Raw genomic sequence first — 25,530 nt, forward strand, 5'->3', positions numbered from 1 at the left:
GCGAAGCATCAAAGAGAGAAGCAGCGCTGATAAAATCAGAGAGCTTCTAGAGGAGGACAGGGAGGAGGTGGGGAGACGGCAGATTCCCTTTGTCCCGCCGGCAGATGCTGCATTAGAATGTCCATTAATGACAGCGAAAGTGAACATTACAGGACGAGTGAAGCTGGCGAGTGAGAGGGGGAGCAGGAAACACAGACAGGGATGGCAGAGAGCAGACACAGAACTGCTGATAAAGACTAGCAGTGAGGAAACAATATGAGGAGAAAAACAGAAAAGGACCCCCAAACAGAGGAGAAAGGCAGAGTTTAAAAAGGACAGATACTGGCAAGGGAACGGTGATTGTCAAAAATCAGAGGTAGACAAAGAGACAGAGGAGGATTCAGATTATGAGGAGATGATAGGGGGAAGCACACAGAGGGCAGCAGATTATAAAGACGAGCGATATGTTGGACTGCTATCAGAAAACTGGAGGGATACTAAGAGAATGTGAGGAGGGTAACGGAGGGGCATATTATAGGAAAGATGTAAGATTATAGGAACCCTCCGTGAATTTCCAGATGAGGAAACTAGATAGAGCAATGAGATTGGAAGGAGGTAAGCAAAAAGAAGGGCGAGCATCAACAAGTGGAAGGAGACTGAGGCCCTGCACACCCGTCACGATAAGGAGAATACAAAGAAGTAAATCGATAAGGAGGAGAAAGCCCTAAAGATGGAGTGAACTTGAAATAAGTGATGAGGAGGAAGGGTTAGTAGCAGAAGACTCAGAGGATTGGGAGGAAGAAGATGAGTAAATAGTAAGAGATGAAATAGGAGAGAATGAAAACAGTGAGCAGCAGGACAGTCTGATAAGAAATATGATAAGATGGAAGGATAGAGAAAGAGGACCAGAATGTCAAAATGCCACAGCTAACACATCCATTTGTAGAGGAGTTAAAAAGGGAATTAAGAAATAAACAGCCGCTACACCGGGGGTCCCCAGGAGGAGTGACTTGTGCTGTGGAATTAGGGAAAGAAATAAAGAGAAGTGCAGAATGGTGAGGGTTACTTGGCATGGACCTTCCCACAGGTGAACTGCAGAGTGCAGCGGGGAGTGCTGGGAATTTGAGTAGAGGTAATTTAAACCAAAATGGTGTAGAAATCCCGGGAGTCAGTAAATTTCAATTACCAGTATTGATAAAAGGAGACAGAGGTCAGTACACGCCATGGGGAACACAGGACCTGGAGGACCTGGAGAGCCTGGGGGAGGGGGGATTATTGGTGGACAATGGGGAAGCTGCTGGCTGTAGAGAATATGAATGCACTGTTGTCAAGAATAGGGGGCACCAGCCAAATGGAGCACCTACTGGGAAAATCAACTCTGGCTACAGTTACAGGCCCCACTGTGTATGATGCGGACTCTTTTGATTCTTATCATTCCAACACATGGAGGGTCCATAGAGAGGAATATCCACTGTAATGTGACTCAAAAATGCTAAAATGGGAGCCAATTGCGTTTGTGGACAGAAGGTGCAAACTAGAAACGGAAAAAGATCTGGAGGGGCACCCAATGATGACTGCTCTGTTCAGAAGGACAGTGAGAACTGCATTACCTGAGCTGATCTGACGCAGGCTGGAGGACACTGTGGGCCGAGAGACCAAGTCATGCAGGGAGTTCTGTGATTACGTGGCTAATCCTGTGGACAAAATCACAGAGACGAGAAAAAGTCAAGTCACCAGGAAATAGAAGTCCAAAGAAAGCTGACTCACCTCCAGAGGGAGAGCTGACACAGAAACACAAAAGGAAAACACAGGCTCTGGTGGTCTGTGCACCAAAAATGAATACAGCAGAGGGACACTCAGTAATGGCACCCGTGGTATCTGCCAGAATACCCCCACCAGCACCGGCTCTGACCCCTGTTAATATATATGTCCAGCAACCTTGTTGGGGAAAGGGACAGCAAAATGGTGGAAATTCTAAGGCACTGCAAAGACCAGCTGGTGTCTGTTGGGGATGTGGCCTTCTGGGACATGACAGGAGAAACTGCAGGTAAACCCATGGGCACAGGGTAATCAGTCATCCCAGAATAATCAAAATCGCCAGTCGAATTGCCAGCAGATTTTCAGTCAGCCAAACTGGCGTCAGCAGCAGGCTGCTTCAGGGCCCACCAATGCTTGGCTGGGATTTAATCAGAACTTTTAGGGGGGGCCATAGAATCCTACTTGAGAAGGTCAATATGTGATGTTAACGGGGGGTGCAGACACAGAGCCAGTAACAACTATTGAAGTTAAAGAAATGGCATTCCTGTAATGGTAGATACTGGAGCCACTTCTACATGTGTCAACAAGAGAGATGCGATGCACCTTCTAACGTCTGGTCGACATGTTAAGGTGGTAGGATTCTCAGTACAAACACAATTAATTCCTCTGATGGCTCCAGTGCGTCTGTGTCTATAAGATAAAATAACTGGAATTGCCATACTGGTTTCTGACTGTTCACCTGTAAATGTACTGGGAAGAGACGCGCTGTGCAAGTTAAATATGACTATCTGGTGTACCCCAGACGAGTATGCGTTGTATCAAATGGTGGTCAGACACAAATGACATTGCGTACCATTGTGGCTACAGTTTAATTGGCAGAGGACAAGCCACCTTACTCCATCAGTCAGGCTGGAGCTGATCTCTGGTAAGAATGGGGACCATTTATTGAAATAAAATTACCAGGAAACCTAAAATGGAGCCTCACTGCATGATGATTTATGAGAATGGAGGCAATGGCCAGTTGGAGCGGAGATGGCTCTCTGAAACTGCTCCTCAGAATGTCCTTCTTGTCACACGCTATGTGATAATCAGGAAACAGGGAGCTGCTATGTAGATAAATCAGAACAAATTCACTAAGAAATGGTTCAGAAACCCTTCTGCTGTGCCACACGTGACTTTGCTAGTAGCTGAGGGATTTGAGAACAAAGACTTAGGGCCTGTGATGAAGAGCGCAGAGCGAGCATGATGGAGCCTGACAGATAGCATAATGATTAATCAATCTGAGGATGAAAAATACATAAGAATTTAGTACACAGCTAGCATGGAAGGTGTGCCCAAAGTAGTGGAACTGCCAGCATCTCGACAGTTAGAAATGCATGAAACAAAACAAGAACTGCTAAGGCTTGACATGGAGGAGCAGTCGTGACCGAGCTGTGGTCTGCACATGACACGGATGTGGGCCTAGTAGTTGAGCCAGTCCAGTGGAAGTGACGGTGAAGCCTGGGTGCAAGCCCCTCTTAAAGCTGAGGCAGAGGAAGGAATAGCGAGCACGATAACAGGGCTTTACAGGCAGGAGTGTTAAAAGAGACACAAAGCGTTTGTAACACGAGACTGCTGCATGTCTGGAAAGGTGATAAATCAAAGTGGAGGTCAGTAGATGACCTAAGAGCGGTGAACGAGGGAGTACAGGATTGGCCAGCAGAGATCCCTAACCCCCACGCGTCGCTCACAGACATTCCTGAGAGTACAAAACGCTCTTCACTCACTGATTTACGCTCAGCGTTTTTCATCATTCCACTGGCTGAGGCCTGCCAGCCGCTGTTTGCTTTTACGTATAAGAAGAAGTAACAGACTTTTACGAGGATGACACAGGGGTTCAAACACTCCTCACATGTTTTTAATCAGGTTCTTAAAACTGACCTGGAGGACTTGATTCTGGATGGTGCATTGATTCAGTATGCGGATGATTTGCTGCTTTGCTTGGCATCATTGGAACAAAGCCATGCAGATTCATTAAAAATGCTTGAGAAACTCACACAAGGGGGACATAAAGTCTCAAAGGGTAAACTGCAGTACTGTGAACCTGAGGCTGAGTATTTAGGAAGGATTATCACACAAGGCAGTAAAGCAATAGCTCCACCGCAACTGGGAGGGATAAGCAAGGCACCTAAGCCAACGACCGTGGGACTGATGGTGACGTTCTTGGGGATGACTGGTTTTAGCTCAGACTGGAGTCCAGAGTATGCTTTGAAAACAGAGAGACATCATGAGAACTGCAGGGTTACACAATCTGAGAAATCACTTGGAATGGATGATTGATGCTAACGTGGCGTTTGACTCTGTTAAACAGGAGATGCAGTCAGTGCCAGCATTGGCCTCAACTAACTATGACAGGCCTCTTCTGCTGTACCTGGGCAATGCCCACTCAGGCTGTGCCACTGCTGTGTTGATGTAAGAGACATGTAAGGGCAGGAAGTGACAGCCAGTGGCATATTACAGATCTAAGCTGGTCAGTGTGGCACAAGGATACCCACCTTACTTTCAGGGTTTAGCAGAGGTCCAATATGCCAGTGATAAAGCCTCCACTATAACACTGGGTTATCATTTACGCCCATCACTAGATTGTTGAACTAATAAATCAGAGCAGATTTGTTTTGACTCCAGCTAGACTGATATCTGCTTTTCAGTTGCTGACGTATCCTGATGTGTCATCCAAACGTGTGACACACTAAACATGGCAGAGTTTGTGCCCGTGGAAGGTGAGCCTCATGAGAGTATAGCAGAGTCATTAGTTATCACCAGGCTACGTCTGGACTTGGAGTCTGTGCCTCCACAGAACGCTGATCACACGTGTTTTATAGATGGCTCATGTTATAGGGATCAGGTAGGAAACCATGGAGGATCTGGAATTGTAGAAAGGACAAAGAGTGACAATTTAAAGTGTTTGTGTCACAAGGCTGTAAAGAGCCCTGCTCTGCCCAACTAGCTGAACTTAAAGCACAGTCTGAAGCTTACAAGCTGGAGATGAATAAAATGGTGAAAGTCTTCACAGACTCAGCCTATGCCCATGGAGTACGTCACTCTTTGGGGGAAGTTTGGAAACAGAAAGGGTTTAGGAAAAGCGATGGATCACCTATACAGCATTGTGAGAAGATTGAAGAACTGATCAGTGCTATGATGGTGCCTGCTAAGTTGGCGGTGATCAAGTGTCAAGCACACCAGAAAGGCAATGAACTTGTGAGTGAAGGGAATAACATGGCAGATGAGGTAGACAGACGAGCTTCTGAAACACCAATTCCTATATTAGCTCCACCTGTGATTATTGAGCCTGGCGTCACTGAAAGAGACATAAGTGACATGCAGGAGAGAGCAGGACTGTATGAACAGGAATCAAAGAGGTGCAAAGAAGGACGAGCAAGGATTATGGTGCTCTAGCGATGGCCTAATTGTTGCTCTTTCCGTGTTGCTAAATCTTCTAATAACGGATGCACATGGGGTTGACCATTGAGAAGTGGGGGAAATTGTTAAGAGAATTAAAAATCAAGGATGTTGGTCTCCACATTTGAAAGCTACTGTTGATAAATTTTCATCAGAATGCATTATTTGTGCCAAACACAATGTGAGAAAGTGAATTACTACTCCATTAGGACACATAGCAACACCAGAGGGCCCATTTAGACACCTGCCAATGGACTGTGTGGATATGCTAAGAACGGTGTGAAAATAGAGATACCTGCTGTAATAATAGACAAGTTTAGCAGATGGCTGGAGGTAACCAGATCAAGGAGCAGCTACAGTTGTGAAATGTTTAACTAGGGAGGTCATACCAACGATTGGCATTCTATCAGTAATAAGCTCAGACGATGGCTCAGCATTTGTTCAGACAGCAGAGAAACACGTCTAGCAGGCATTGGGTGTTAAACTGAGACTTGGCTGTGGGTACCATCGACAATCGTAAGGAATGGTGGAACAAATGGGGCATTGAAGGCAAAGATAAATAAGATTTGTGCTACAGTGAAGATTAACTTGTTAGATGATCTGCCGCTTGCTTTAATGAGCTATCAGATACAAACTATCAGAGTAACACATCTACAAGCATATGAAGTGATTACTGGCCGTCCGATGCCTAGGCCTGTTTACATGGAGGCTTATAAGGGGCCAACATTAGAATATCTGTAATTATAAATAAAAATTACATGACGTACTTAACTGCTGTCCATCAAACTTTCTATTTGCTGGTGAAGAATTGAGAGCCTGAGCCAGCTGAGGAGCCCACAAGTGTGATCAAGTCTGGGGATTAAGTTTTCCTGAGAGTGTTCTGAAGGAAATGGAATGAGGCAAGACGAGAAGGTCCATACGAAGTTGTACGGGCAACTTCAACTGCTGTCCAAGTGAAGGGAAGCTCGACCTGGTATCATCTAAACTACTGTGCTGCAGTCCCAGGAGCCGCTCATGTCAGCCACCATGATTCTCCTTCAGAAGATGAGGAAGATGTTGCTGAGGATGTTCCTGACAACAAACAACACAAATCAGCCCTCAAAGACTAATCAAGTCCAGGAGGAAGTTCTACAGAATCTGTTGTGGAGAAATCTTCAGAAAAAACTAGCAGAGTCTTCAGAAAGGCAGTCATATGTTAGACTTTATTGCACAGCATAGACAACAATTGCACAGTTCATAAAGCCATCTCAGTTCATGAAGTGAGCCCTGAGTGTTCAGTGAGCCCAGAATATATTACAGTTCTTATCACAAAATGCCCTCCTCTCACGTTAGTTTCCTATCATCTACTTTACAAGGTTTCTCATGATGATGACCTCATTCAGCACCTTTTCTCATAACAATCACCTGGTGTGTCAGACCTTCTCATAACAATACCTTTGCCCACATAGACATCCTCATAATAATCTTCTACCCAACCCTTCTTCTCATTACAACCACTTTGGTTCGAAGGACAGATTTGCCACCCGGAGGTGAGCATCACCTGATTACACCTCCCTTCATTCTCACGGCCTAATCCTGAGCTGTTAAAGATCGATGGCCTTTCAGTTTATCAATTCTTAACATTTCAATGATTAACAATTATGTTGGGATCAGAAGGACCCAAATATGAAAACTGGACTGCCTAATAAATAATTCAGTAAATGATTGTTTGTTGCACTGGTGTCCTGTAAGGCTGACATAATAGGTGACTGTGCCAGTGAATGGCAGCGCACAGCTCCACTGATGAAGACCAAGCTGCAGAGACCTTGACACGGAGCTTCATACTTGAAAGAAGGAAAAACGCAAGCCTTTAACAATTGATTCTTTAAGCTCACTCATATGTGCTACTATATCTTATTATTATTATCACTAAGCTTTATAAAGAAACATTGCCATATAAACTTAAATGCTACTGTAAAACATATACGTGTGTGCTAATATAAAAGCCCATGAACACAGACAGCAGCGCTCTTAAGTCATGGCATGCCGCTGCCCGGTGGTCTGACAGAGGCCAAGCTACTGCTTACATCACAGCACATGTTCATGAAAATGTCCCTAACTTTCAACAATCAACTCTTAATCCCCTATGTGCTCAAACTAACTAACATCATAATACATTGGATTTTAATTTTATTGTCTAATCTGTTGATGTGCTCTAATAAATCTACATGTCAGATAAGTGCGTATCTATTCTATGTGATATCTTGAGAGCCTGCCCTGTACTCACACAGACAAAGGCCCTGCACGCAGTTTGTTTCGTCTTCTATCAGTAAGAAGCTCAGCTCCTGCATTCTCAAAACAAAATCTGCCTGCTTATTCCTCGGAGATCATGATGACCTCGGCTCACAGCTCGACTCTCAGAAACTCAAAACAAGGCAAGTGAGAAGGACAAGCAGGCAAGAGGCCTCTGTGACAAAATTAATGGTGTCCTTGTAAAGCTGCTCCAGGCCTCGGCTCTTCATAGCTAAGAGCACTAAAATTAATAATAAAGCATATTGACCCTTAATCGAAATTCTCAATAAATCATCTGAAGGGTCACCACATTGACAACCTGTACCTGATAATGATGAGACAAGAAGGAGTTTGTGTGATGGCGCTGTACCTGGCAGCAGCACTCATGACCCTGATGATACTGCCAGGAATGATGATGACCCAGCAAGTCCAGGAGAAGGAGCATCAAGAGGACTTCTCACCATTAGCTTCTCAGATTTTCAATGGGACATTTGAGAGCAGCTACTGGCAAATGGACAATAAGACTGAAATGGCAGCTGGACTGGAAAGTGATAATGATTATGGGACTAGAATCAAGAGAAGTCGCATAACTGAACAGGAAAATGAGAATGGCACTGAGAGTGTGCCCAGAAACATGACTGCTATAAATGGGCTGTGAACACAACTGAGGAGATAGCAAGGGAGGAATGTTGGTTGTGTGAAAGCAAAACCAGCGATAGTCGTAGTCCCATTTTCATTTTCTACAAAGATGTGCCAGCAGTGTCTGAGGGAAAAAGAGACATATTGTCCTTATTGGTGTGTCCTACTGCAAGGGTGGTCAAACTTCTCTAGGGAAGGATTAACATGTCTAGATTGTAAATGTTCTTGTATTTGGCAAACACAAATCAAAGACCACCCTCTCATACCAAGATAGCTCAGTCGGAGTTCAAGTGCTTTACTAGGAAGGGTCTGGTACTGGTGTGGAGATTTGGAGGAAACTGCACCAAGACGTGGAACTTGACGTGTGCCTCCTTAGTCATGAGAGCAGTAAATGTGCAGGACAGACCTTAGGCAGACAGATGGTGGTTATGTGGTTCATAATATGGATTACTAGATGTTCTCCCACATGATTGTTTAGGGAGATGCACAATGGTGATGGCCATCCAGGAGGTTACAGTTGGGTATCCCCAAGACAGGCGAGTTACGAGAGCATATGAGCCTGAGCCGAATGTTCACTTAGATACAATAAGACAACCTAGAGGCCTTCTAAATGAGTTTAAAGCAAGGGATGAAATTCAATCAGGACTTGAGTCTGTATTTGGGTGGATTACACCTAATAGAAACACAGCGTGGATTAATTATCTGTATTATAATCAGCAGAGATTTATCAACTGTACTGACTCCGCCCTATCAGCATTAGGAGAATAATTGGATGGTACCAGTCACATGACATGGCAGAATAGGCAGGTGTTAGACTGGCTGTTGGCAGAAGAAGGAGGAGTGCGCCATATGTTAGGAGAGGAGTGTTGCACTTTTATACCTAATAACACAGCACCTGGTGGATCTTTTAGACAAGTTATGGCCAAGCGTAAAGCTCTTAGGAAAGAAATTAAAGAAAATGCAGGAAGGGATTTCAAATTTTAGTATTAATGCCATTTCAACCTGGGCACATGAAAGCATTATTAACAAAAGCAGGCATTATTCTCTTGATTATACTTGGATGTCTTGTATTTGTGTTTTGCTGCCCGTTGCGAGTTTTCAGATCACTTATTTCCAGCTCTGCTGTCAAACAGATGAATATCCAAGTTATTGAACCACAAGCATCTGTAGCTTCAAATGTTGATTTTCTCCTCGATGACATTTTGGGTAAAGAGATGGCAAACGAAAGGCTGCCTGGGTGAAGTGCTGGTAACCGCTCCCCAGGAAGAGGACCCTCTATGGTGTGCAAAGTTCCTGGGTCATAGCAATATTTCACACAATTACACACTGGAGGACATCTGCACAAGACTGTGAAGGACACTGGATTCTGTAATCATCTGCTGCTGCTGCTCTAAACTGTCTTATATTGATTTTTAGGTTACCTGTAATCCATTGTGTTATTGTTAGGATGTGCGACTTCTACTTATATTTGTCCTAATGTATACTTGTACTACTGACACATCTTGTGCACCTCCTTTGATTTGGCCAGTAAGAGGTCTTTTACTCCTCTCTAGTCTATGAAAGGGGGGAGATGTTTGGCCTCAGTGTCACCACGAGGGGTTAACGGTGAACCAGAGGTTGTGAAGACTGACAGTGGTCTCGGGTTTAAGGCCCAAAGAAGACTGACAGCTGGTTCCCCCTTTTCACCTTCTGGTTATAAAAATTATTGGGCCTCAAAAGGAGAGAAAATATAGAAAAGCATATTCTTAAAGTTGCTGATTTGCATATATTCAAAGAGAATCATGAGCATATATGAAAATAAGCATTGTGTCCTAGTACACATTAGTATAGTAAGGGTTAAATCACAAAAAGGCCTGTGACTGTATATTTTTTATTTTTTCTTAAAAGGCTGGAAACTACCAATAATTCATAAGTCAAGGTCAGACATTTCTATGTGGTGAATGTGAGCCGAGGACTGGAAATAATGGTGGCAGGTACTGGACGGGTGTAAGGTGGGGAGAGGGTCTGTCAAGTGGGCATGATGGACAGAACAGAGTGTTACACTCATTAGGCTGGGAAATATTGGTGGAGCCAATCAGAGGCAGGACAAGACAGTGGAATGGTGGGAGTCAGATGAGGGGACAAATGAGCTAAGTGAGGTACGCTCTTGATAAGGACTGTAATAAAAGTAAGATGGCGCCATTGCTGAGCACTCCGTTCACCTGACTCTGAGTCTGTATGTGCATTGCACTATATAGCTTGATTCTGCTGCCTGTCCTGAGACTCTGAGTGCCTTCTTTGGGCTAAGGGTGCCCATCTCCGCTTTGACAGTAACAAGCTGCTGGTGCAGATGATACCATGCTGGGTGAATTGACAGATAATCTCGAATTTGTGGGATCATCACAGAGGGACTTGGACAGCATACAGGCTTGGGCAGATTTGTGGCAGATGAAACTAAATGTAAGTAAATATAAAGAATTACATGTAGATAGTAAAAATGTGAGAGTTTAATACACAATGGAAGATCTGAAAATTGAAAGTGACCGTGTTGAGAAGCCATTAAGAAGGCTAACAGGATGTCAGGTTATATAGCGCCTTGATGTGTGGAGTACAAGTCCAAGGAGGATCTGCTCAGGCTTTATAACACACTGGTGAGGCCTCATCTGGAGTCCTGTGTGCAGTTCTGGTCTCTGCTCTACAAAAAGACAAAGTAGCACTAGAAAAGGTCCAGAGAAGAGAGACTAGGCTCATTCCAGGGGTTGAGTTAGGAGGAAAGATTAAAAGAGCCGAGCCTTTACAGTTTAAGCAAATGGAGATCAAGGGGAGACATGACTGAAATATTTAAAATTATGAAGGGAATTAGTCCAGTGGATAAGGACTGTGACTTTAAAATGTTAATCAAGATCACAGGGACACACTTGGAAACTTGCTAAGGGTAAATTTCGCAGAAATATTAGGATGTCTTTCTTCACGCAAAGAACCACAAACACCTGAAATGGGTGATCAATAGTGTGATGGAGAGTAGGACTTTATGGAACTTCAGAACTTGACTTGATGTTATCTTGGAGGAATTAAGTGGATAAGATTGGCGAGCTTTATTAGTAGGAATGGCCTGTTCTCTTTAAAATGTTTTAATGTTCTATAGTTACCCATTTCATAAAATGCAATATATATGTTTCATGACATTACATGATGGTTCATTTTACAACGGGAAAAACATTTTTTAATAAACCCTTTGAAACCCTTAAATGCCAGTAGTGACTCTACTCTGCTGGACCATTGAGCAGGGCCCTTAACCTACAATTGCTTCATCTTGGGTATGACGTTAATCTGCATCCAGCCCTGCAAGCAGGTCCTCCAACATGGAGGGAATACTTGGGGGTTGGTAGCAGGATTGGCTCTCCAGTCACCATAGAAAACCTCACACAGTGTCCAGTGTGGTGCTGAGGTGTCACCCGCTACACTCAGGTCCCAATCCAGGCGGTTCGTTGTGTGGTGCTTCCAACCTCTCACTCTCTTAATAGTTTAGTTTGATAAACTAAGAACGTTTAGGAGACATTCAAATAAGTTTATGAAGGCCTGACCAAAATATCAGCGAGCCTTAAATGAATAACTCAATAATATTTTTGTCCCGTGTGCAACGCTGCTGTCTGATCGAAGTGCTTCTCTCTCACAATACAAAGGACGTCTCTGTCTGTGACCAGGAAATGTGTGCACATGCGCACTACAGTTTGGGGCGTAGCGGCATGACATTGGTGCGCATGTGCAGTTCAAATCAGACTGTGATGTCTTAAGTGAGGGACTGAATGTTAATCAGAGTCGTGCTGGTCTGTCAGGTGGAAGACAACATTTAACAAGCGGAGAGGTATGTACTTGTGACATGAACACGTTGAGTAACTTGAGAAAAAGAGAGGACTGGGCAGTCCTAGTGGTGCCAGTCACCGGAGAGCATCATAGACGTGCTCGGTGTGTTCTCGAAAGCCCATTTTTAATGTTTTATAAGTCCGGACACTTAGCGCTGCTCCTGGTCCTTCGCATTCCGTGATTGCCCTCCTGATCAGTGACGTGAGGTGAAGTTCATGGCTGGTGAGGCACTGACTCCTTTACAGTCCGTCAGATTTACAAATATATGAACCCCAAAGAACAGCTTATTCACTATTCGACTGGCAGCTAGCGTGCACATTGACTACTGGTTACGTTTCATATCTCATCAGCATTTACATTTAGAGCGACAGGAGAGAGCGCATTTGATCCTCACCCTCCATGAGTTCTAAATTTGCAGTCGCAATTCCACAATTCATATTCCATCCATCCATTATCCAACCCGCTGAATCCAAACACAGGGTCACGGGGGTCTGCTGGAGCCAATCCCAGCCAACACAGGGCACAAGGTAGGAACCAATCCCGGGCAGGGTGCCAACCCACCACAGGACACACACAAACACACCCACACACCAAGCACACACTAGGGCCAATTTAGAATCGCCAATCCACCTAACCTGCATGTCTTTGGACTGTGGGAGGAAACCGGAGCGCCCGGAGGAAACCCACGCAGACACGGGGAGAACATGCAAACTCCACGCAGGGAGGACCCGGGAAGCGAACCCAGGTCCCCAGGTCTCCCAACTGCGAGGCAGCAGCGCTACCCACTGCGCCACTCCAATTCATACTCATTCAATACAAATGAAAGTACAGAGTGGTGTAGAAAAAAACGGATTTCAATTTTGATCCTTAATTGTAATATTATGTTGTTTTTAAAAGCTTTCAATTTTGATGCTTTAATCAATTTTAATCGGCTGCAGTGCTGCTTGAGGTACCGATTATAGTACAACAGGTAGCTTAGGTAGTTCTTAAATTGGTATTGAAATGCCTACATTTACAGTGTCCGTTTTAGGAAGTCGTAGTTTTACTTGTTCCAGTTATTAGAAATTATAATTTCTCAGTGTCACATATTATTAGTTACTACTCGCGAGTCCCGTATCATTGAGATTCTGTTTTATATTCTGTATAAGCAAACTTTTTAAAAGGAGAGTTAATTGAACTGACTATAGCAGACTTGTCATCTTCTTAAAATGACTTTATTGATTTGATATTGACAATTAATCATAAGGTCAGAAATCAAGGAGGATATGAGTTTGCATGGACTGTGCTGTTTATTTGTTTTCGTGACATCGCGTCAGTAGAGAGTGCGTGACGTTAACAATGCATTCTGTCCTAAATGACAGCGCACACGCTTTTTGATATTTCCTAAAGGCCAATGTGTCTCAGTTTGCTCATTAATATATTTTGACAGTGTATTTTAGTGAGAATGATTATAAACATATTACCCATGTTCATTTCCCATGTAGATATGTAACGTTTGGTGAGAATAAATAAAAAGTAACAACACATATAATAGTTATGTTGCATTGTTTATGATTAAGAAAATTCATAGTTTATCTGAAATGTTCTACTTATACAGTCGATTTATTCCACTTCTGAAGGTGTACATTGTCGGTATTCTCCATTGCAATTGCCCCAGAGTGTAAGGTGTGCCAGTGCAACTGAAGGGTGGCAGACGAGCTTACGTAATGGGTGACAAGGCACATCCTCACTCTGATGCAGAGACTCTTGTCATGAATATTCCCATCTTGTGCTTTTTCTCGTTCCTGCCAGTTTACTATTATTATTGGACACGTATGTAGAGGGAATGTGTGTCTTATTTTATGTCTATGAAAGGAAGGGCGGTAAAGCCTTGAATGAAACTGAGTGTTGATGCTTTGGGTGACACGACAGGTGAGGAGCAGAGAACGTTAAATGTGACAGTGACTGCGGGGGGATTGTGGGACTGGAAGATGGTTTAAGAATACAGAAACGACAAAAGCTTAGTCTTTCAATATTTTTATTTACATCAATGATTTATCTGTTGTGCTGCAGTTCAGAAGATTACTTATTTACCCCCCGGCGCAGACTTTGATAAGATGCATTCAGAAGGAAAGGATGTTGCTGACAAAGTCAGGTGCTTTTTTGAAAGTTTGGCTCCAGATGTGCTTATCCAGCTGCTCCTTCTTGTCAGTACTTGAGTGATCTTTATGTTCACCTCTGGATGAATTCGCAAAGTTTCTTTACAACGTTTTTGTCTCATTAACGCAAAACTCCCGAAGCTTTCCTAAAATTGCAGAAGACAGTTGTGATTAGTTATGCAGCACACGCTTTTACTCACATTGCTTTTTGGAAATCAATAATACAAATCAGCTACAGATCTGGGAATCACTGAATAGTAAAAACGTTTAATGAGAGTGTCTTGCGCATATACTGGTGTAATGACCACGTCGGCTTTAGTGAAGCGTTTCTTAGCCTCTCTGATATGATCGACATGGCGTAGAGTAGATTCTGGATTGTTATAATACGTGCTACCTTACGCAAAATATGCTCATTAATTTGTTACACATTCTAGGTGGACATGATTCCACACCAAGGAAAAAGGTGTCCCATGTAAATCGTTCATAATGTCTCCAAAATATATTTGTTAACTTTCAGACAAGTACTACTTAACTGTTTTATACAAAATCCTTATTTCAACATATGCGAGCTCCAATTAGGATTTAAACTCGCGTTAGCTCACTTTATCGCTGTAGCAGACACAACTTCTTTTACGCTTTGAGCCAAAGCACTTCAGCAGACTCGTGAGGACCAAATCGACTGCTGACTGCGCAGATATCAATGACGTCATTACGCTAGCGTGACTCACAATCACGTGACGGGCGCATTCGAAACATCCAGTGCTCCGTAAGCTCGACGCAGTGTCTAAACCTCAGTATCGAGCGGCCCATCACCTTCTCCCGCACTTGCTGTCTTACTTTATCGCTGTTTTCATTTCGTTGTGTCGGGGTGCTGTGTCATTAAAACCTTACAATGTAGTTTTTAAAATGGGTGACAGAAAGAACATTTTCTCCTTACTGAAGTACGGAAGATGAAGTCCATGTCCGCCCTCCCCGTTTCTGTTTGTCCTGAGGGTTTCGCCCTAACCATGCAGTTTAAATTTATTTATTTTAATTTTACTGGTGACTTTTTCCAAATACAATTGTTGCATTTCTTTTTTTTTTTCTTCTTAATTTAAGCCCAGCCAGGTGAAGTGACTTGCTCAGGGTCACTCGTGTCAGGATCAGCATTTGAACCCACAGCCTCAGGTTTTGAAGCTGAAAGCCTTAACCACTACACCACATTACCTGCTTAGATGTCCAGGAGAAGTGATGTCAACCTCGGTGTCTTAAACCTGACCTAAGGAAATGGACAGAAGCGTCATCGGCTTGTGGGGGTCACCTCTGAGGGGCTGTTCATTATGGATGATCTTTCCTGACTTTGTGGCACTTTGGAATTTGTGCAGGGGACCCCAGCCATTACTGTATGAGAAACTCTTACACGAGAACATCTTTTTTGCTACTTGTGACCCCTTTTGACATTTTGTGATTGTGTAGGCTGCTCCAGAGTGGGGTCTCCAGATGGACAGATGGAGACGTTAAGTTTCTGCACAGTTTAGAATTTCTGCTGGTCTTGTCCTTCCCTGTTGCTCCTCTTTGACCAGCAGGACATCGTGGTGTCAGGCTGACTATCGTGTAATGGTCAGGCCTTGTGCTTTTGGACCAATCAGAGTTTGGCATGACTTCTGTTCTTCAACCTTCCACCATCTCCACCAGTGTTCTTTTCACCAAGTGAAACTAAAGCCATGCTTGTTCAAATTATAATTTAGTGGACCAGAACTGAAATAAAAGTTAAATAAACTGTGAAGAGTAGAAGTAGAGAATAAGGAGAATGAGACTGGTGTTGTCAGGCTGATGTTCACCACACTTGTCTTTGTGTATAACACACATGTAATAGTATGATGTGATATGTGTGTTAAGAAGGTCCAACACAGACATGAAAGGCACTATATAACAGATCACTGTGAGCACACGGTGGATACATAAGTGAAGATTTTACTCCAGTAAGGTCCAAGCTGGGGACATCACAAAGCAAAGCAGCTGCTGGACTTCATTGTTCTTGGCCCCGGTGCATTGTGGATACTCCATCCATCATCCAGCCCACTATATCCTAACACAGGGTCACAGGGTTCTGCTGGAGCCAATCCCAGCCAGCACAGGGTGCAAGGCAGGAAACAAACCCCCGGGCAGGGCGCCAGCCCACCGCGGGGCACACACACACCAAGCACACACCAGGGACAATTTAGGATCACCAATGCACCTGACCTGCAAGTCTTTGGACTGTGGGAGGAAACCCACGCAGACATGAGGAGAACATGCAAACTCCACGCAGGGAGACCACGGGAAGCAAACCCAGATCTCCTTACTGTGAGGCAGCAGCGCTACCACTGTGCCACCATGCTGCCCATTGTGGATAGTCTCCATTTAGAAAGCCATATGCCATGACCACTTTGGAGTTGAGGTGGGCTATGTTTCTCACAAATAGATGAAGAGTGTGTTTTATTGAGGAGTTCTGGGGTGGTAGGTGTGTGAGATGTGACTACTTACGGGTGGCACCAGACTTTCTACACCTGCTCTGGAGCTTTAAAGGTCCATCTGAGAAGAAGAACTAGAGCTACTGCTGTGGAGTAGAGTTAAGTGTTTGGGATTCTACCTCTTTGGGGTCTCTGTCTCCCCTTTCTCATATTTAGCCTTTATTTGTAAGCAAAACCTCCTCTTTTTTGCTACTTGTGTCCCCTTTTGATATTATGTGGGTGTGCAGACTGCTCCACAGTGTGGTCTCTGGGTGAGATGGATGGCATAAGATACACTGAGCTCCTCTCTAGCTCTGAATTTAATGAGATGTAGTGCTGTGAGGCCAAACTGCCCGTAATGTTCAGGCCTTACGCCCTTTAATCAGTTCTGGCTCAGCCTGACTTATGTTCTTGAACCTTCTACCATCTCAGTGTTCCACCAATGTTTTTTTGCAAACCAAAATGAAAACTAAAAAGTAGTTCACCAGAAGTGAAATAAAAGTGAAAAGATTTCCAAAGAATGGAATAAAAATAGCGAGGATGAAGATCGTGTTGTCGTTCAGATGTTCACCACACTTGTGTTTGTGTGTAACGTACACGCCATGGTGTGGAGTCGCCAAGTTAATTCATTAAAACCCAGTGGCCGTACTGTTAGCTTAGACAAGAACATCAGTGTGTGTGTGTGTGTGTGTCTGAGTCCATCACTGTCTGCTCTTACACTGAGCCCCCTCACATCCCTGTCACCTCGTCATCTGGACAAATGTGGCAGTGCCAATCTAAACGTTAAGCTAATGATGTGCCCGTCTGCTGCCCGTGCCCACCATGAACTGCCTGAATTGAACCTGCAGCTGCTCAGTTTAGAATCGCAGGGCACTCGGCTGATAAGTGAGGTGGACATCAACTCGTCACATTTACTGTGCCACACGTACTCAAGTGAGGAGCTGTAAAGAACAATTGTGGCTCTCAGGGTAACTTTTGGTTTCTTTAAGTTTTTCTTGTAAACATAAAAATGTCTCCCAGTTGTCACCCTCATTCCTGTTATGTTTGAATTTCATTTTTAAACTTCCTGAAGTATCTTTTATTGTGAACCTTCACATTTTCGTTTATGTCATTCTGTCACCATTACAGATAAATTGTCCAATTTCTAATGAAGGTTTTGATGTCCTCTCTATTAGTGTTGAGATGCAGACTGAGCTTCCACAGCACGACGGTAGTTCAGCATGGGAGGCTCATCAGGTGACGTTTGAGGTGGTGACATAACTAAAGCAATGGTCCTGGGAGAGTCGGCACTCCATCTGGTCCTGGCACTAATTGGACAGGCTGTTTGGCAGCTTTGTGAGATCTCAGCTCACATGTGAACTGAGGAAGAAGAGCTGATGAAGATACTGCAGTGACGATGAGGCTGAGCTCAGGTTTGAAAGAATGACCTGCCTGCCTCAAAACACACCAGTGAAGAGATGAAAGGACTGACATTATGTTACAGAACGGTGACTCCATTAAAATGGAGCAATCTGAGATAACTGGGGTCCAGTAGTCAAAGAAAGAAAAGCAAGAAATGACACTTCTCAGGTCACACAGAGCAGAGGACAACATCACGTCCATAAGGTAAGGAGCTGGGAGACAAGCTGAACTCCTGTGTGACAGCGGGAACCTCAGTCCTCTGATGTCACCACTTTATGAAGACGGGCGGTGAACTTCACAAGGATGATTACTTGGAGTGGATGTCCCTATGGCGTGAAGGACAGAGTCTTACTGCAGAAAGGTGATTGGGCTGCTGTGCTCCTCCATAATCCAGAAGTTGGCACATCATCGACATCTTCATGGTCTTCAATAAGACCAGAACCAGATGTGAAACACATAACAGTGTGTGATGTCCAGACACCCCCTGCCAGTGGCTTAGGAAAGGGGGTCAAGGGGGGACATCTGTCTCCGGGTGCAGCATCCAGGGGGTGCCATTTTAAAATTTTCTTTCCCTTCCCCATTGCATTTTGGCAAACAGGAGAGGGCGCGGAATCTTCAGTTGTCCCCGGGCGCTGAAAACCCTAGCTACACCTCGGCTCCCTGCATGAAGCAGAAGACCACAAACAGGCTGTGGTACCAGGGCCTGATGTGAACGAGAGTGTCTTGTGCCCAGAGATACCCCTACATGAAGAGGAGGGCAGCAAACCACAGAGTGTGGTACCTGAGGAACATCAGATTGAGTCACAGGAACAGAAGACATTTACCAAACGAGAACAGATAATTAAATCCATCAAGGTCGCTTCTTTAGCTAATAGCTAAGATAATAAAAAGATACTGTCTGTCTGCGAGTGTGTGGTCCCTCTGAGCAAGCTGTTTGGCTTTGGTGGCTCACCGCTATGGGAGATGGACCTGATACTTTAGGGGTACAAAGTTCAATTCCTGACTGACCCTTTTTTGAAGGTTTTTTTAGAATATCTTTTACAAAAAATGTTGGGCCGCTAAAAACTAATAGGGTGCAAGCTGAGTCGCCTTTAAAGAGGGGAAGCATTTACAAGAACAGAAATGAAGTTGTCACAGTGGGTAGTGACGGCCGTAGTGGAGAACCTTTTTTTTTTTTGTCTATTATCATATTCAGTTATATTTCTTTTTGTCTGACTGCTGTAAGCAGGATGAGTTCATTCAAGTATGCAGCCCCTCAAGGTCACTCCAGACTTGAAGTATCAGGTATCTCTCTGTGTAACGTAATACAGGATGTCCATATATGGCCTTATTTATATTAGATGAACACGTCATCAGCTGTATGCTAAACATGCCTCGGTATATTCATACACTCCCGTTGTGAGGGACCGCTAGACGTTACTGGGCTGATCGAACCCCAGCTGGACTAACTCTTCAGATAGAAAGAGCAGCAGCCACACCAGAGAGTAGTGTGAACACCAATACGGACTCTGGAGAAAAGATAATAGAAATACTGAAATCAAATCAAATAGCCTTTTATTGTCAATTCACTATATGTGCAGAACATACAGGAGAATCAAAATACGGTTTATCTCTCAACTTCGTAGTACAATAAAATATAAAAAAGCATAGAAGTACAACATAAGATAAATAACATTAGAACTTGTAAAGTAGACCTGTGTACAATGTGCAATAGTCATTAGTGCAAAAGCCACTTACAGTAAATTAATAAGCAGGGTTGCCTAAATGAGTCTGCAACTTTTTGTCAAATGCATTCTGTGTAACCAACTAGCAGAACAATTCCAATTTTCTTTCCACACCTGACTGAATTATTTCAGATTTTTGTTTTTGTTATTTACAGTCTCTTTCGACTTTGCCTTTTTAGCATGAATTTTCATGTGTCCCTGAAGAGGAGTTTTCTGTTTTTCCACACTTAGAGCAACGGTATGGCTTTTCTCCTGTGTGAGTTCTTACATGTCACTGAAGACTGCAGGGTTGTATGAATCGCTTGCCACATTCAGAGCAACAATATGGCCTTAATCCAGAATGAATTCTGTTGTGTCTATGAAGTCTGCTGTTATCGGTGAATAGCTTGTCACAATCAGGAAACGAGTATGGCCTCTATCAAATGTGTGTTCTTATATGTTATATGAAGACTGCCTCTTTGTGAGAATTTCTTGCCACATTCAGAACAGGCCTAAAGATGGTCTTTATTGTGGACTTCTGCATGACGCAGAAGATTGCTTGTGTTGGAAAATCTTTTGCCACATTCAGGACAGCAATAGGGCTTCTCACCAGTGTGAACTCTTAAATGCTTCAGATGATTACAGCTACTTGCAAATCGTTTGCCACATTCAGAACAGGAAAATGGCTGTTCTCCTGTGTGCACTTTCATGTGTGTCTGAAGATAGCTTGTTTGTGAGAACCGTTTGCCACATTCAGAACAGGAAAATGGCCGTTCTCCTGTGTGCACTCTCATGTGTGTCTGAAGATTGCTTGTTTGTGAGAACCGTTTGCCACACTTAGAACAGGAAAATGGCTGTTCTCCTGTGTGCGCTCTCACGTGTGTCTGAAGAGCGCCTGATTGTGAGAACCGTTTGCCACATTCAGAACAGGAAAATGGCTGTTCTCCTGTGTGCATTCTCATGTGTGTCTGAAGATGGCTTGTTTGTGAGAACCGTTTGCCACATTCAGAACAGGAAAATGGCTGTTCTCCTGTGTGCACTCTCACGTGTCTCTGAAGAGTGCTTGATTGTGAGAACCGTTTGCCACATTCAGAACAGGAAAATGGCTGTTCTCCTGTGTGCACTCTCATGTGTGTTTGAAGATGGCTTGATTGTGAGAACCGTTTGCCACATTCAGAACAACAATATGGTTTCTCTCCAGTGTGAATTCTTTTGTGTCTGCGAAGACGGCTCTTGTCAAAGAAATGTTTACCACATGTTGGACAGCAACATAAACCCTGTCCTTTGTGACCAATCATGTGTTTCTGAAGGTGGCTCACTTGTGAGAATCGTTTGCCACGTTTAGACAAATATGGTTTCTCTACAATGGGAGTTGTGGTTTGGCTGTGTTTTGAAAAGTTCTTAACACATTCAGAACGGTGGTATGGCTCCTTCCCTGTATTATCTTCTCTGCGTTTCTTAGGCATACGACTATCTGAGAATTGTTTCCCACCTTCAGGACAGTGATACGGTTTCTTATTCCCATGAATCCCTCCATTATCTTTAGAATTCAATTTGTATTTAAATGTTCTCACACACTGTTGGCGGACTGGATTTATATTGTACACTCCTTGACATTTGATGGCATCGATCCTTGTTAGCTTCACAATGGGCTGAAATCTAGGGTGCTGAGAGGCCATTACCAAGTCCTTTGTTGCAGATGCCAGTTTCTTCCTATTCTTATCAGGTTGTTTAATTTGTGGACGACCCTGAAGAGAGGACAAGTTGTCATTCCCTTGAAAGTCTACAGAAATAAAAATAAGAGTCAAAGTTTTAAATGACCAATATTTAAAATAAAATAACACTACAAGAGAATATTCAGTGTTTAACAGTATATGCCTTTTGCAACCCACTTTACAAAAGCATGCTAATGGAGTTAACACTTCAACAATCCTAACATTTGCAGACTGAATTACCAAACGCATGAAGCCATATTAGGATGCAGTTACCATGGACCAGGAACAAGCCATGAGCAACTATCATTAATGGCTTGAAAAATAAGGAGCAACTGGGGCAGCAAGGGTGGCCAACATGACCTGCAGACATTTTAGAGAAGACCCCAGATAGAAATGTCAAGGATGATAAAGCCAGTACATCTACATGCACAGTGACATTGACTTTGCCAAGGACTCATTACATCAGTTATGGTCCCTATGACCACTCCACCTTGTTTGGATAACTGTGTTAATTGAGGAGCTAATTTATTGGAATAAGTGTGAACTCCCACCCTGGGCGATCAAAATTATTAGACAGTAAGCCACATCATATATTTACATACTTCTTCTTTCGGCTGCTACTGTTAGGGGTTGCCACAGCGGATCATCTTCATCCATCTCTTTCTGTCCTGTGCATCTTGTTCTGTTACACCCACCACCTGCATGTCCTCTCTCACCACATTCATGTACATGTTTGCTGAGTATATTGGGAGAAGGATGAAGGATTGAGCTGCCAGGCAAGAGAAAAACAGGAAGGTCTAAGAGGAGGTTTTTGGATGTGATGAGAGAGGACATGCAGGTGATGGGTGTAACAGAACAAGATACAGAGGACAGAAAGATATGGAAGAAGATGATCCACTGTGGCGACGCCTAATGGGAGCAGCTGAAAGAAGAAGCGGTGCACAAAATCCCATGGTTCATCAGAGACATTAGATCTTTAGTGAAGTTATAACTATGAGTTTTACAGTTATTTGATTAATAAAGAAAGGCTCAGGCATGTATTTTTCTTTTCTATAAATTGCGTAGAAATAAGACTGATATTTATCCAGCTCAAGGTCAGGAACAAGAAGTAGAAATAGATTTATACACACACTGGGAGGCCAGAAATATTAAAGTACCCTTTACTCCTTTTACTTTGCCCAGTCAAAATTCTAGAGTTTTTCAGGAAAAGAGAGACTGATTAAGCCTCATGTAATGAGCACTGCTAATACAAGAACTCTGCCCAATGTTTTTTTGATTTTCAGATTTATTGCAGAAGGACCTGCCATTATATATCAGACATCAAATGCTAGGACTTCAAAATATTTGCTTCATGTCCAGTCAAACTCTGAACACCACAATCTAGCACAGTTACTAATTGTTCCATATTTTAACTCTGCTACACTAAATAATTTCCCACGTCACAGACACACTAAGCTATGGAGTATGTAGTTGTAGGAAGGTGGAGAATTTCTTCCATTTGAAATCAACTATCCCATCCTCTTGTTATTACAAAGAAGGACGGCACCTCTTGCACACATTTAAATTCAAGAGTCAACAAGTTGTTCTTTATGTGGCTATACAAACCAGACAGGTTCCCCAGTTAATGTCAGAGATTCAAGCCTCTCTAACTTAAAATTATTAATGCTAAATTTCTGCCTTCTTGTTTATCATCCATAACTCAACCTTTTTTAAAATCACATTTCTGCTATCTTAACACAGTCCTTTGTCATAAATTTGGTATTTCATTTTGCTGCAGGTTATCAATAGAACAGAGTTTGAAGTGAGGTATGTTTATTTGTTTAAAACGTTACATACTTGCCCCTTTCCTATAACAAAAACAAGGTAGGGTTGTCTCTTTGATGTTCAGCAAAAAAGAAGCATTTGAAGAACTATTCAGAATATTTTCTTATGCATTACGATATTGGAAGACCTCTCACATTTAATTACTCATTTGTACTGATTGCTGATTGGAGGCAGGCATATACAGTGCAATTTTATGGGCTCAAGGAAGGTTGGAGGCCTTCAGAACAAGACACACCCAACTGGGTGCAGTTTTATACTGTGAAGAAGGAGATTTCACTGTATCTGTTTTTCCAGCATGTCGACATTAGCTAACTTCATTATTGGCTTTTGCAGATTAGGCTAGTGAACTACGTTGCCATTGAATTTGGAATTTCACCATCAACACTGTCAACTTTCTTGAAAGACGGAGCAAAAAAAGAAAAATCTCGGGTTGCCAATGTATGTGAACTGCTGCATTTGAAGACGTCGACAAAGCCGTTTTTATGTGGTTCAGTGATGCTCATTCAAGAAACATTCCTATTAATGTGGCATTCATTCAAGAAAATGTGAGGTTTGTAAACTCTCTTGGGCCCTCCCCCAACTAGACAGCACGCCGAAGAGCGTCCCGAAGTCCAAACTCCGTGTCTATGGAAGAATGTTTATCTGTTGCCGGGGCAACAGTCGGCTCAAAGCTGTGCTGCGTCTCTCCGCCAAAGCAAACAGAAAAGATATCAATGGTTGATATGCAAGGAACATTGTAAATGAAGGTAACAGGATTACTTGATCATTGATCTGGCCACGACCCTGCTTGACTGCTGTGTCTGAGTAAAGGAGAGTGGCAGATCACGCTACAATAAATAAGTGTGCCGTTCCTGTTTCAAGCTGAATAAAGCTGGTTTTGCTAAAGTACTGAGACTCAGCCTCGTGTTTTGGGGTGCAAGACAGAGGACTTATAGTACAACCCTGATCTTTTAGGATTTGCTTCTGTGTCACTTCACTGCAGCGCTATGAGCCTGTTGTTACCCTGCCTTGGCAATGGACAAACAATCTTCCACAGACGCTGCAATTGCACTTCGGGACGCACCTCAGTGTGTCGTTGCCATTGGGTGGGGAGGGTCTCAAGAGTTCAGAAACCTCACAATACGAAGAAGGATGATTTGGCTCCTGATTGAAAATTGTGTTGGCCACAACATGCTTCCAAATTTAGATAATGTTCAGGTTGAATTCTTCCCACCCAACTGCACAGCAGTGCTTCAGCCATTGGACTTGGGCATCATTCACACCCTGAAAGTGTTTTATCACAAGGAAATGCTGAGAAAAATTATCGTCAGCATAATTTGTAGGCAGGATTTGATTAAAATTAACGCAAAAGAAGCTATGGAAATGATTGCAAATGCCTGGACGCAACTTAAAGAAAGCACTATAGTAACAAATATAGAATCTCATTACAAGAAAATTTTTGTTACAACTAAATATTTTTTAGGTCCCCAGGAGTTCATTGTAATGGAATTTTACCTGTATATTCTTACCATTAATTGATAATATAATGACAGAGGTTGAGTTATTCCCTTCTACTAAACACCTGGCAGGTGTCTTTCTATAGGGTGGTCCAGATCTAATTATACAATTTTCATTACAATATAACTTTAAGTTTATTACATAGAAAAACACCCGAAAAATCCGGGACCATCAAGAAGTGTGCGAACTGATGACATGAAGAATCGTCTTTACGGTGAACTGGAATCGTCCCTGCATAAATCAAAGTCATCCAGATGATCTGGATCTGCATAATTAGATCTGGACCACCCTTTAGAAAAGACTGACAGTATCGATGGTTTTCTGTATCAAGGTGTATCAAACCGTGGCCTTCCATTTATTTCTCGCTTCTAGAAACTATTCTGTCAGAGATCTGGTTGTTCTATAAAACTTTAAATGTCTGGTTATCAGCCAGAAGCTAATGGGCAAATGTAAAGAATTAACAGAGGCCTACAGAAACACTTGTGCTGTTTGATTGGTCCTAATCAAGATGACTGGGTTGATTTTCTACCCATTGCTGACCCTGCTAGGAATGTACCTGTTCTGCCCCACATCTTGTTAGTTAAGACTGTTATTTGTTGAACTGTGCTCCCACTTCATCTTATTAACACACCAGTCAGTTACGTCCCACACTCTCAGTGGCGCGATAAAAGTCTATGAAACTCACGTAAAGCACGTAGGTCCCATAATAAACATTTGAATACAATACACCCCATGTCTCTAACGTAGGCACCCCTTTATCTCTTGTTTTGGTCATGTCCAAAATGTATCCTTAGCGTAAATTAAACCCTGGGTCTGGTTATTTGTGCTACGCAGCAATTTGAACCTCTGTCTA

The 25,530-nt window shown here is 43.1% G+C and overlaps 3 protein-coding genes across 8 annotated transcripts in view; 2 read left to right on the plus strand and 1 right to left on the minus strand.

Moving 5' to 3' along the window:
- The window catches only part of LOC114665494 (zinc finger protein 239-like), a 541,579-nt gene that overhangs the window by 452,226 nt on the left and 63,823 nt on the right, over positions 1–25,530 (minus strand). The window contains exon 3 of one of the 3 annotated variants that reach the window (XM_051926039.1): positions 19,040–21,424. The exons of the other annotated variants lie outside the window; for them this stretch is intronic. Within the exon in view, the coding sequence (XP_051781999.1) occupies positions 20,154–21,424 (1,271 nt within the window). The 3' untranslated portion in view covers positions 19,040–20,153. Of the gene's footprint in view, positions 1–19,039; positions 21,425–25,530 lie in introns of those variants that run through there. 3 annotated transcript variants of the gene reach the window in all.
- LOC114665322 (zinc finger protein ZFP2-like) overlaps positions 1–25,530 on the plus strand; it is a 439,810-nt gene that overhangs the window by 194,043 nt on the left and 220,237 nt on the right. The gene's annotated exons all lie outside the window — the stretch shown is intronic.
- The window catches only part of LOC114642351 (zinc finger protein OZF-like), a 449,463-nt gene that overhangs the window by 102,657 nt on the left and 321,276 nt on the right, over positions 1–25,530 (plus strand). The gene's annotated exons all lie outside the window — the stretch shown is intronic.

Source organism: Erpetoichthys calabaricus, chromosome 1, assembly GCF_900747795.2.
Source record: "Erpetoichthys calabaricus chromosome 1, fErpCal1.3, whole genome shotgun sequence".
NCBI classification, from domain to species: Eukaryota; Metazoa; Chordata; class Cladistia; order Polypteriformes; family Polypteridae; genus Erpetoichthys; species Erpetoichthys calabaricus.